Source organism: Nicotiana sylvestris, chromosome 6 (assembly GCF_000393655.2).
Source record: "Nicotiana sylvestris chromosome 6, ASM39365v2, whole genome shotgun sequence".
NCBI lineage: Eukaryota > Viridiplantae > Streptophyta > Magnoliopsida > Solanales > Solanaceae > Nicotiana > Nicotiana sylvestris.
Window position 1 is genome coordinate 44037063 of NC_091062.1, and position 13709 is coordinate 44050771.

General features: G+C 38.4%; 1 protein-coding gene across 2 annotated transcripts in view; it reads left to right on the plus strand.

Annotated features, from left to right (window-relative positions):
- The first annotated feature begins 869 nt into the window (after window positions 1-869).
- LOC104221039 (phytyl ester synthase 1, chloroplastic-like) overlaps window positions 870-13709 on the plus strand; it is a 50945-nt gene continuing 38105 nt past the window's right edge. Inside the window, exons 1-9 of one of the 2 annotated variants that reach the window (XM_070150027.1) lie at window positions 870-896; window positions 1466-1859; window positions 2081-2132; window positions 3034-3089; window positions 3953-4111; window positions 4220-4324; window positions 4908-5014; window positions 7054-7175; window positions 8453-8561. In XM_070150027.1, coding sequence (XP_070006128.1) covers window positions 885-896; window positions 1466-1859; window positions 2081-2132; window positions 3034-3089; window positions 3953-4111; window positions 4220-4324; window positions 4908-5014; window positions 7054-7175; window positions 8453-8561 — 1116 coding nt within the window. In that variant the 5' untranslated portion in view covers window positions 870-884. The other variant, XM_070150026.1, reaches the window with a different exon arrangement.

Genomic DNA, 13709 nt, shown 5'->3' on the forward strand with positions numbered 1-13709 from the left:
TCTTGTCATGATTTAGAAAAAGTATTTTCATTTATTTCAATAAAATGATTACTTTATTTTCATGTTGTAGAAAGAGCACTTTCTTTTTCAACCAAAAAAAGAGTATTTTCTTTATAGTTATGGATCATAAATTTCAACGTTGAGCCGAGGGTCTATCGGAAACAGCCTCTATACCCCCTCGGGTTAGATGTAAGGTCTGCATACACACTACTCTCCCCAGACCCTACTTATGGGATTTTACTGGGTCGTTGTTGTTGTTGATCATAAATTTCATGTTATTTTGCATAAAAAAGTAAACCAGCACATTAGTTTCTTTGAGTTTGTGTGAATTTTGAATCATTAAATTGTCGAAGAAAATATAGGTTGGATATTTGTGGGGGGAGAGGGAGGGGGGGGAGCAAAGAAATATGGGGACTTGGGGGAAGGGGCGAGGAGAGTAATATAAAAAAATATTTTCTAATCTCTAACCAAACGCTAAAAAATATATTTTTTTTAAATTTTTTCCACTAACCAACTAAACAGGAAAAAATAAGTGATAAAATCGCTCATTTTCCATGACAATATTTTCTAGGAAAATATTTACTATGAAAAATATTTTCTTTCGTACCAAACACACCCTATAAGTTTTAAAAATCTTTCCTAATCTTTTTTTTTTCCAGTGCCTTCTAGTACATAACTTACCGTGACAAACATGTTTGGCACAAAACCCCATCCAAGGTGCTGTGGTGCTACGTGTGCTAAATTGGTTTTCCTCATAGGGCTACCAATAGTTTTACGTGTATTATCAACAAACAAATATCCCACAATGATTTGTTTCAGTCGTTCAAGTAAACCCACGTCTCTTTAGCCGTTTTGGCAAACCCCGCTTCCCACATGCTCCCGTAATGTATGACTGTGTGTGTATATCAATTTAAGTGGACTCTTGTCTGTTTTGTTCTATTTGAGCACTAAAGAAGCTTAAAGCCACAAACTCTTTTTTGTTTTTGTTGTCAATCTCTGTTTCACACGCTGTTGTACCTCATAATGTGCCTTTATTTTTTCTTGCTTGTTTATTGGGAAAACTAGTCATCATTTATAGAAGAGTTTAGGACACCTAAATCAATGTATAAGCATAACCCAAAGCATTTAGAAGAATTTTTATGGTGAAAAATGTTGGTAACACCTTAACTTGTTGTAACAATAATTCTGGCGATAAGTTTAGAAATTCCTAAAACTTGAAGCCATTAGTCCAAGAGAGGAGTAGCAAAACGAATTAGAGGTTTTGAAGCTTAATTGCAAAAAGATAGACTACATTTCAACTGTACTTTTGTCTTAAAACAGAAATTTACTTGCTTTAGTCTGCTTCATAAACATACCGAGAGAGAGAGAGAGAGAAAGAAGCAACTTATATATTTTGTAGGATAGTGAGTGCTTTTTCTGAAGTCGGAAGCTATTGGTTAGAGAAACCATGTCTTCAATTGTGCAGAATTTGTGGGCTTCCCCTTGTTTGGCTTGGAATTCAGATTATAAGATTAAGCCATCTCGAGCTTACACGAGGTGTTTAGCCAGCAGCAGCAGCAGGGACTCCACATTACAGTCTTCTGATTCTGTTACAGTTAATGATTCTGTTAGAGTTAACGGTGTGTCGTCTGTTGAAAACAAACCTTTGATTGATGTGGGAAATGGTCATTTGAGGAAGGAAATTGTTCAAGACAAGTTGGAACCACTTTGGGATGATGGATATGGAACACAAACTGTGAAGGATTACCTTGAGTTAGCGGAAGAGATTATTAAGCCTGATGGAGGTCCGCCGCGGTGGTTTACACCAATTTCAGCTGGCCCTCCTCTCAGAAACTCACCTCTTCTTCTTTTCTTGCCTGGTAGTAATTTCTTATATTTGACTTGTAATGCCTAAAAACAGTTACTAGGTAGTCTTATTTAGTTTATTGGTAGAGATGATTAGAAAGGTAATGCTCAAATTTGAGCTGGAATTTCCTAGTTCAATTTGCTGAACCATGCATATGTATCTGTGCATTGTACTTCTGCGGAGTCTTTATATATGCTTTTTCAATATCTAACCCTAGGGTAGTTCAATGTGTAGGAATGGATGGTACTGGATTGGGTCTTGTTTTGCATGAAAAGGCACTTGGAAAGTAAGTTAACCTTGTTTCTATTACATTTCATTGTAGTGGTATCTAGTTCTAGATTCATGCTTTCACTGATTATGCTAAGGCAGTAAATGAGCACAACTATAAGAATACTGTTACTTTAGTTGGCAACTTAAATCACGGGGAAATAGTTAGGAGAATAAGATCAATGCCAATTAACAGAGCGTAGCTCAGCGCAGCTCATCTAGTGCACTTAATTTTCTGCATCCTCAGTGGTAATTTGTACAGTAGATGTTCTCTTCTTGTGCCTAAGAAGATATAGTAAGACCTTTGTTTCAGTTTGGTAGTCTCTGTCATGCACTGCAGTTGCCTTATTCATATTTTTAAAGCTACAGGTTCATTCGCATGTCATGATTTTGTGGCTATGTCTTCATGCCAATTTTTCGGTTTTGAGTCAGAAACAGCAAGCTGTGAATTTAAATTACATAACCTTGAATCTTGATAGATAAGTGCTGTGATTTTGCTCTAGTGCTTTGGTTCAGTGGTATGGACACAACGCATGATGTGTGAGTAGAAATGTGGCCTGATATTTAAATGCGAGCAGGATAGAGAGGCAGGTCCATGTTTCGTACCTTTGCCGACTGTGACTCGGACAACTAACTCAAAGGGCATTTCTAGGCTATTAAAAAACGTGATGTGTTTGTTGAGTGTGAAGAACTTTTGTTTGATGCCACTCTTCTGTGAAACGGATGTGGTTCATAATGGCATTTTAAACTTATTTTGCCTTCAGTTGTTGTGCTTAATCTAAACCTGCAATAATAGTCTCTAGCATTCCAGTAGGAAATTCTTCTATTGAGCAGCTTCTGTAATGCTGAATCCTTTGCATAATGGAACTGCCAACCCCTTTTCTATCGGAGTGCACATATTGATCTAAGGTTTCTTGCAGAGTCTTTCAAGTTTGGTGCTTGCATATTCCTGTATATGATCGAACACCATTTGAAGGTATACTTTTTTCTCCCTCTATTTTGGTCTACAGGTAATTTTGATATGTTATATTGAGAAGCGGTCTACTGTGAATTCATGTTGTTTATATGTGCACCATACATCAAACTCTTAGAGACATTGTTGTCCTGTCAAATAAAAAAGCAGTCACCTTAGATCTTAACGGAAATACCTCACTCCTGGAAGTTTAAATAGATCCATAGGTTGGCATTGGGGAGGTTGAATGGAAGGAAATAGGGTGACTCCTAAAAGCTGACAAATTGGATGCATATGGAAGGTAAGGCTTCAGCGTAGAAGGCCATAATAGAACATATTCTGGATTTTTCTCTTATTCATTTATATAACTTTTGCTGGGTGGATCCAAATAACTAAGCAATTTGGATCTAAGATCAGGAAACAAATTCCTAATAGATTTTTACCTTCATTCTTTTTTTCTTTTCAATCTTTTTGCTTCTTTTCTGGGGGCTCCTTTCGTGCTGGGGGTATGGGGTGGATGGCGTTGACGGGGATGAGTTGGGGTGCAGGTTGGAAGGTTCAGAAGGTTGTTTTCATCTGTTTAACCACCAGCCAAAGGCTTAAAGAGTTAAATAAGATGTAAAGGTCTGTCTTCCTTCTTTTGATCTGGGAGAGTGGGGGTGAGGACGAAAACCTCGAAGGTTAGAACAAGTTTTTTCTGTTTATCTTTGGGGTGGGTGGACTTGATGGCTCTCTTTGTTTGTGAATTTGGACTTCGACTATGACTTGCAATATTTCTTTTTTATATGTATACTTAACCTAAACATGATTCTGGCTTATGGTGCTTTTATCTGTCACAACTGGAAATCGATTAGAACACTTATTCTTTGAACTTCAAATTTTTTTAGAGCTGGTGAAATTTGTTGAGACAACTGTAAGGATGTTGCATGCCTCATCTCCAAACAAGCCAATTTATGTAGTTGGAGATTCATTCGGAGGATGTTTGGCTCTTGCTGTTGCTGCTCGAAACTGTAACATTGATCTTGTTCTGATATTAGCTAATCCAGGTCAGACATCTGACCTCAGAACAAAACTTTTCTCTTATTGTAATTCCGATGTGGAGATCCACCATGTCCTAGTATTCTATGGTTTAACTGTTTGTTATCATCTTTCAGCAACTTCATTTGGCAGGTCACAACTTCAACCTTTGCTCTCTCCACTGGAGTCTTTGCCTGACGAACTTCATGTTACAGTCCCATATCTTCTGAGCTTTATTATGGGTATAATTCCCGTGTGGCTGACAATATTGCTGTTTCCAGCTTCCATGTTTAAACTTCATTCATATATTATGTTATCTCCTATTATCAAAAAATAAATAAATTATTATGTTACCTCCAATTGCCAAGTATAATTACGGCACATAAATAGGGATGTTGCTTTATCTCTTACCTTGACAAGATTTCTTGTGCTATTCCTATGTATTTTAGTCCTCAAGTGTTAATTGATGATTGTCGTTTCCTCTTTGTTTGTTGGAAAGTTTTTCCGAGGTGACATTAGTAGTCACTCCCTAAGATATCTTTTGTTAGAAACATTGTACTGATTAAGAATCTTGATTACTCCAGCTGCAAGTAGTTGGGGAACTTTATCAGAACTTGTATAACTTGAAACTACCAAATAAATTCAAGGCTGAACTGATTATAGATTCTACTTTTTGTTAACTTTTTCCCAGTTTCTAATCGTGTTATCAAAAAGAAATAGATATGGAATAACCTTTCATTGTATCTTTTTCTCTACCAGCATATGCAAGTTGTAGCTTCAAGTTTTTTATATAGTCAGAAACATAATGTGCTTTTGCTTCATCAGGTGATCCAATGAAGATGGCTATGGTTAACATTGATTCCATGCTACCTCCTCAACAAGTTGTTGAACAACTCTTTGACAACCTCACTGCTTTGCTGCCCCGCCTTTCTGTATGTACTTATGCATTATTTTGCTTCATATTGCATTCTTCTTTCTCTTTTGCTACAAATAGACTTTTGCAATAACTATATGGTTTTAATATGATCCGGTTCACTTAGGGTGTGTTTGGTATGAAACAAAATGTTTTCCTTGTGAAATATTTTCTTGGAAAATAAGTGATTTTCTTATATTTTCTGGTGGTTGGTTAGGTAGCAGATTTTTTTTTGAAAACTATATAATTTAAGCAAACACCATGGGAAGCGAAATGCATAAGGGCGGGGAGGGTGGTAGGTCGGGGTCTAGGGGACGGGGTGGCGGTGTTTGAGGGTAGGGGTGGGGGTGGGCAGGGGTAGGGGGGTGTTTGGGGGGCAAGGGTGGTGGCAGGGTGGGGGTGGAAAGGGTTGGCTAGGAGAGGGGGTGGGGGTGGGAGTAGCAGCAGAGGTAGGGGTTGGGGGTGGGTGGGGAATAGTGTGGGGAAGGTTAAAAAAGAGTTATGAAAAATGTTTTCCCTTCTTTTGATATGAAAGCCATTTTCCTTCAATTGGAGGAAAATGAGTTCACGTGGAAAATATTTTTCAAAACATTTAAGCCAACCAAACATGGGAAAATTGAAAAATATTTTCCAGAAATTGTTTTCCTTCATACCAAACACACCCTTATAGTGCATATTATTTCTTCATTCTTCTTCTGGTGAAGTTAACCAAAATGATATTCACTGATTGTTTAGTTTTAAGATAAGAAATATATAAACATCGTATTCTCTAAACTCAACTGAGTTTTTCATGCTATCTTGGTTGTAATCCCAGTATAGGTTTGGCGATGAAAATGCAAACATTTCTGATCATCCATATTTTCCTTATAATCTCGTGTTTACTAATTGGCTGCAAAAGTGGTGCCAAGACAATGAATAGCACACCACAGGAAACTCACTTTGCAGCTGTTACCAGGAAAAAGTTGTTAATCGTCTGGTTGCATTTGTTGTCCCTTAATGTGCCACAGGATTTTTTGTTTGTAGTTTGGGAGTGAGGCTTAGTTGATTTGTTGAAGTGCTTGCTTTTTGTCTTCCATTCAGTACGTCTTTTAGGAGTTGGAAATTCTTTGTATTGATTTAATGTACTCGAATGTCCAGAAAACTTGTGAGGACAGATCAAATAATCTCTCCTCCTTCTCTTAGTATCAAGATTTTCTGTAATATATGGCCATTGTATCTTCGTGAAGAAATTGGGAAAAACTAACAACGGGGTCATCAACTCAATTTTGAGACCTCTTGTTTAAAGGCAAATTGGATGAAATGAAAGGAGAAGTAACTTGTGGGTTTTATAAAGGACTGGGGCCTCAAAGTCTATCAGAGACATCTGTGGATACTTGAGCCTAGCAAGAGGAAACAGCAGCAGAGAAAGGGACAGAGTTGAAGATACGGAGGTTCAAGTTGACACTAGTGGCATTTTCTCTTTAGAGGCTTCTTCTTTTAGACCTATGAGTAGCCGGCTTTACAAGTTAGCAATTAAATAGAAGACCAGACTACAATGAAATATTCCATAAAAGCTGCATTTTCTAATTTAGGTGACAGAAAAAGTGAACTCACAACTAAGTTCTTGTTGTGCACATTGAAAAATACAAGAGTAGGCCCTTTATAGCTTTTGTGTTACCTTGTATACGCATTTGTAAAATCCTTTAGAAAGTTGAAAAATTCCAAATGTCTGAAAAATATCCAGAAAACAAATTATTTTTGGGATGGGGGAGTAGAGTAATAATAAAAAAAGTGGTAAGTTTGCAGTTGTTTACAGGCTGTGGTTTATCAATTGCAATTGGTGGAAAAGGGTCTTGAATGTTTAGCAGGTGTTTTAACATGGTACTGGCAAATTATTTGTTATCAATTATTATAACAAAAAAAAAATGCTACTGGTCTTTCTGATGCTGGGCAGTAAAATATTTTAACTTTTCGCCTTCTTATTCTTGGACAGTCAAATGCTACTGGTCTTTTTGTTCTTTTGGTAATTAGATATGGAGTCATATTCACAGTATTGTATTCCACCTCGCCCTTCTTCAGGGTTTGACTGATATCATACCAAAGGAGACTCTTCTCTGGAAACTGAAGCTTCTTAGATCTGCTTCAGCTTATGCAAATTCCCGTCTCCATGCTATTACTGCTGAAGTACTTGTGCTCTCAAGGTTTCTTCTCTGTCTTATATTAATTCATATTCTCTATTGGTCTGAGTGGATTTCGTTATGCGATACGTACGTTAAAACTTTGGATCACTTCTGAAGATTCGTATACCAAGCCCAAACATGCTTGTGGTCTGTAGAAGCAGTATATCCTACAAGTGTTTTCTAAAATTAAACATATGTTTCTTCTCTTCTACAAGTGTCTTCTTTTTTGGGACTTGATTAGGTGTTAACTAACTTAAGTGGTCTACTTTCTGAATGCTTTTACCCCCTTAGCGAGTAGTTCTGACAAATTTTTATCAAATTGAAATGCAAACAATTTCTAAGGGCCATCGGACTGGGTAAAACCTGAATTAACCGTGGTGCACTTGCGGAAAACTCCTTGCCGAGGGCCTGTGCACCCCCGGGATTAGTCGGGGCTCTTAGAGACTCGGACATCCGGTGCAAATCAAAAAAAAAATAAAAATCAGTAAAATAAATGGTACAAGATGGTGAGAAAAGAATTTTTTAACTAACTGTGAAGAAAACCATATCTTTTTGTAGGTTTTCTACTTTATGGTATACTTCTTGTACTCTACATGCTATGTTGCCCAAACATTAATAATAATTATTACTTTGTCAAGAAGATATATTAAATTGGAGGAAAAGTAAGTGGACATCCTATTAATTTCTGCTTTCTTTGTCCCGTGACAAAGTGCTGAAAAGATGGTTCATTTTATTGTTCTTGCTTCAACTGACCGTTCAATATGTACTGCAAGATTCACCATGTCACAAAATATATATGAAGCCAAACTCAGTTTTTAGTTTATTTATTTTAATTCACTTCAAATTGATGGTGAAGAACTTAAATAGAGTTTATTAGTTATGAATTGCTTTAAGAAGTTGCATCGATCAGGTTTAACTTTTATCTGGTCTTATTACTCCATCCAGAACTATCAGTGAAATATATATTTCATTTAGGCGCTTAATTGTGAACTTACTTTATTTCATGTGTTACAATAGCTACAAAGCACCAAATTAGGTTCCTCGGTTTCCACGTTTCATAGTTGATGCTATGTTATACTCTCTTCTTCTTCTTTTTTTTTTTGGATAAATTGCTATGAGGTGTACTATTTACTTGCATATTTTTATCTTATCAGGGAGAGACAGCTTATAATGCTAAAAAGATTTTTTCAAGATTTTTTTGGGGTCAGTTATGCCTCCTGTGCATGCATGTAGTTGAATTTATGTTTCTTTATCAGATTTCTTGATAAAATGTGATGATATGCAATTTCACTGTTTAGTGGCAAAGACAACATGCTTCCAAGTGGAAATGAAGCTCAAAGGCTTGCAAAATCATTAAGAAACTGCCAAATACGACACTTCAAGGACAATGGGCATACTATTTTACTGGTAAGTTAGAAAGTTGTCCCGTTATTGGAATACAATCATGCTTTTCCATTGTTTCAAAGTTAACTGTCTGCTTGTTTACAGTAGTTGCCGTTACCTTCATGTTTCTATAAACTTTAATTGGAAAATTGTTTGAAGCCTAAAAACTTTCTACTCATATTGAAGTTGAATTTTCTGTCAGAAATTTGATGTTCTCACTTTTTTCTGATCTCTTTTGTTGCCCAAGAATTAGATATTTAAATTAAAACTTGCTTCTTGATTTAAGTGCATGTGCAAAAAATTCAAAAATTATTGGCTTTGTGAAGATATGACCCTTGGGCCTAACTCAACTCAAAAAGCTAGCTCATGTGTAGTGGATTTCCCAAGATCATATAAGAGACCACAAGTCCACCACCCATTCCCTCAACTAGTGTGGGACTTATCACTCCCCCATACGCTCAAGGCTCAACTGCAACGTGAATTAGGCCAACATTGACAAAATCAACATCAGGGATCGATGGGTCAGGTGCTGATACCATGTAAATAAATGAATCTTAGACCTAACACAACCCAAAAGCTAGCTCAGAGGGGAGGATTGCGTAAGACCATATAAAGAAACCACAACCCCTTCCCTCAACAATGTGGCACTTAACCCAACTTTATAAAGAATGGTTCCTCCTTCAAACAAATAATGGCACTTGCCACTTGCAATCTTTTGTTGGGAAGGAAGAACCACTATGTCTAGATTTATTAGACTTACTTTGCGGTTAAGTTGTTAAACTAAAATATGATAAGAGTTGAGCATGTTAAAGAATTTAGTTAGTGCATCGGGAATACACCTATATGGGTTTAGGCTGTACCACTTCTAAACCCATATGACAGTGGTATGAGCTTATCCTACTCCACAGAAGGAAGAATACTAGAAAGCAGACAGTGGAGTCTCTTATCTCCTTGACTTGTAATTTGAGTTGATGCTCTTCTCATACCCTTTTTAAGAAACGTCACCTGCTAAAAATCAAGTTCCGAGAAAAACATAAGAGTTAGAGAGAAATCACCCCATCTGTCTAACATTTCAGTTGAGTTTTTTGAATCTTTCCGGAGTCCTTGTTCGGTAAGTTAAGCCTAGTTTACGCAGACGTGAAAGATAGATCAAATTGGGATTTGAACTTTTGGAGTTATGGAAAGAAAAATCTACTTTGCTGCCTGGAACAACTAACAGTCATTGGAATGCAAAAGATGAGACAGCTTACTGGTATGATTGGGTCGAAACTCGAAAGAAAGAGGAATTTCATCAGTCAAACACTGATAAAATCATTCAATGCTTCTCTAGCTGGTCTGCCAAGTCTTACAGCTAGATTTCTAGACATAGGCTACTTGTTCAGAAGATGGGAGGAACAGGGACCAGATTTCGGCGTATTTTGTCTTACAAAACTCTGATAGTTCTGGAGATACCCATATCGTTGCCTTACATGCATGGAGCTAGGAAAATCATTGATAATAACCCCTGAAATCATCCAAGATATTGGGTGGACTAATCTGGTTGTCGAACTGAAGCACCCTACAAAGTGGTATGATTGTGTTAGACAGATGCGTATGAGGTGGTTCTGACTTCACAGAACCTGCAACCGAGAGGTCTGTCCTGTGCCATAAGTGCTACATTTGTGAAAGAGAGACAGAGATTGCAAATCATCTCTTCCTACACTGCTCTCTGTGGTGTCACAATAACGGCATATGCTCTTCAACATCTTTGTGGTGAAATGAGTTGTTCCAAGGACATTCAAGGAACCCTATTTTGTTGGACAGACAACAAAGGGTAAGAGGAAGATATCGAGAACCATTCTAGCTTGCATGTGGTGGGTAGTTTGGAATGAAAGGAATGACAGATATTTCAAAAGCATAAAGCAAAAATCCACAGGCTGAAGTTACATTACTCAGATGTACCTAATCTTTTGTTTTCCTTCTCATCTTGCTCTTTAGAAGGAAGTAAACTCTGATCAAACCAATGCAATGCTATCAAAAGTATTCCTGAACCTCTTTTTCTTTAGCGAGTCAAGTTATTTCTCAGAATCAGCTGACATAGCTCCAGATAAGAGCTCCTTCATCGCACAATTGAGTATACCTTCTGAAGGTTTATGTAACTGAAGGTGTTGGTTTATGTTTAGTCAACAATAGCATGCCAATTGGAAGAGTTGGTGGAAAGAGTTGGTGTGGATGCTAGGAGGAAGCTTCCTCCTTTGATGTCACCCATGACATCAAGAGGAGGTAGTTTGATGTCACCAATGACATCAAGAGGAGGTCTTTACCTCTATAAATAGATGCACTCCTTCATTTGTAGAAACCATCCCAAAAATAATACAACACATTGTAGTGAGTAGAGAGTTAAGAGAGAAATTCTCTTAAGTGTAATTGGGAACTCTCCCCTTCCTTTGTTAATATTAAAAAGGCAACTGTTCTCTGGTGGACGTAGGATTATTTTGATCCGAACCACGTTAAATCTTGTGTTCTTTCTTTTACGTTTCCGCTAACAATTGGTATCAGAGCAACAAAATTCTTTAACGATCCAAGGAGGAAGAACAAGCAAAGATGAGTTCGATGAAGTTTGAAATTGATAGATTCAGTGGACGCAACAACTTCAATATCTGGAAGATCCAGATGATGGCGTTACTGCGGAGGGAAGGTTCAATCCATGCTATTGACGGAAAGTATCCTAAGGATATATCAACTCCCGACAAGGAGAAGATTGAAGGGGATGCATTGAGTGCAATCCAACTATCCCTTGCACCTAACGTGCTTTGTGAAGTGAGTACGGGTACCGAAGAGACGGCCAAACAGTTATGGGAAAAGCTAGAAGGGCTATACCAAGACCGATCAGTGACAACAAGGATGTTGTTACAACGGCGTCTTCACACATTTAAGATGGGGTCAGGTACTTCGTTACAAGATCATTTAGATGCGTTCAATAAACTTGTCATGGACTTACAGATTGCAGGAATTAAAAAGGAGGAGGAGACGCTTGCATGTGCTTTGCTATTTTCATTGACTTCAGGATATCGTGATATTGAGAATTCAATGATGTATAGCAAGGAGCCTATCAAGCTTGAGCAAGTGCGACATGCACTTAACTCTAGTGATGTGCGGAGGCACATTGAAGGAGATAGAGATGACCAGGCAAGTGGGCTCTTTGTGAGAGGCCGGACTAGCCAACAGGGAAAGAGCAAATCAAAGCACAGATCAAAGTCTCGTGTGAACAAGAAGAATACAGAGTGTTGGGGTTGTGGCAAGAAGGGGCACTTTGAACGAGACTGCCCAATGTCAAAGTCCAAGGAAAAGGCGAGTGCATCCACAGTTGAACAGGTACATGATTTTGATAATGATTATGTACTAACAACATCGTGTAATAATAATAGTAGTTATGGAAACAAATGGGTGTTAGACTCTGCTTGCACTCTGCATATGACGTTCCGAAAAGACTGGTTTAGCAGCTATGAGAAAAGTGGAGGAACCGTAGTAATGGGCAATAATGCAACTTGTGCAATAGTTGGCATTGGCTCAGTTCGGGTTCGCTGCCATGATGGAGTCGTGAGGACTATTACACAAGTCCGTCATGTTCCTGATCTGAAGAAGAATTTGATCTCCCTGAGTACTCTGGATGAACAAGGCTACAGGTACATGAGCGAAGCAGGAACTATAAAGGTGACTAAAGGTTCTTTAGTCATGCTGAAAGGCAAGCTGGAGAACGGCCTTTACACATTGGCCGGAAGCACCATTGTTGGCTCTGCAAATGCATCTACAGTGCAGTTATCTAATGATGACAAGGCAAGACTATGGCACATGAGACTGGGTCATATGAGCGCACGTGGACTGGAGATGTTGAGCAATCGTAACCTTTTGGAAGGTGAGAAGATCAGCACACTTGACTTCTGTGAGCACTGCGTTCTAGGGAAGCAAAAGAAGGTCAGCTTCAGCACTGGCAAACACAAGACAAGAGGAGTGCTAGACTACATCCATTCAGATTTATGGGGTCCCTCTAAACTTCCATCGAAGGGCAAAAAGAGGTATCTTCTCACTTTTATTGATGATTTCTCACGAAAGGTTTGGGTGCATTTTTTGAAGGCAAAAAGTGATGCTTTTGAAGCATTTAAAGAGTGGAAGATTTTGGTTGAAAATCAAATGGAGCGGAAAATCAAGTATCTTCGCACAGACAATGGCTTGGAGTTTTGCAATGAAGAGTTTAATGAATTCTGCAAGGTTCATGGGATCTCAAGACATAGGACTGTCAGGCATACCCCACAGCAGAATGGAGTTGCCGAGAGAATGAACAGAACTCTTCTTGAAAAAGCTCGTTGTATGCTCCTACAAGCCAAAATGTCCAAAGTATTTTGGGCTGAAGCAGTTCACACTGCTGCTCATATTGTCAATCGATCTCCAGCATCGACAATTGACTTTAAGACTCCGAATGAGGTATGGTCAGGTGAACCCTCTAACTATTCATACTTACGAGTATTTGGGTGTCCAGCTTATTATCACGTTAATGAAGGAAAGCTTGAACCAAGGGCTAAGAAGGCCATATTCGTAGGGTATGTGGATGGAGTAAAAGGGTACAAACTTTGGTGTTTGTCTTTACTCAAATTTATAGTTAGTAGAGATGTCACCTTTGATGAATCCTCTATACTTGATCCCCGTAAAGTTTCCGTGGAGTTTTCAGGAAACAAGAACGACGAGCAGGTGGAGCTTCCGGTGGAGCTTGCCAAGGAAAAGGATCAAGAGACTCAGGTTAAAGATGAGTCAGAAGATGTAGACCTTGAAGAACTTGCTGTCAATGAACCATACACAATTGCAAAGGGGAGGGAGAAGAGGCAAACACGAGAAGACACGAGAACCGGAACGCCTTATAGATCAAGCAAACTTGATTGCATATGCGTTCGTAGCTGCACAAGAAGAGATTAAGGATCTGGAGCCCTCCTCGTATATTGAAGCAACTTCTTGCAAGGATGCTGTACAATGGCGGTTAGCCATGACTGAAGAGATGGAGTCTCTTCACAAGAATCAGACATGGGTCTTAGTGAAAAGACAAAAGGGGAAGAGGACAGTTGGATGCAAGTGGGTCTACCGAAAGAAAGAGGGAATTCCTGAAGTGGAAGATGCTAGGTTCAAGGCGAGATTGGTTGCAAA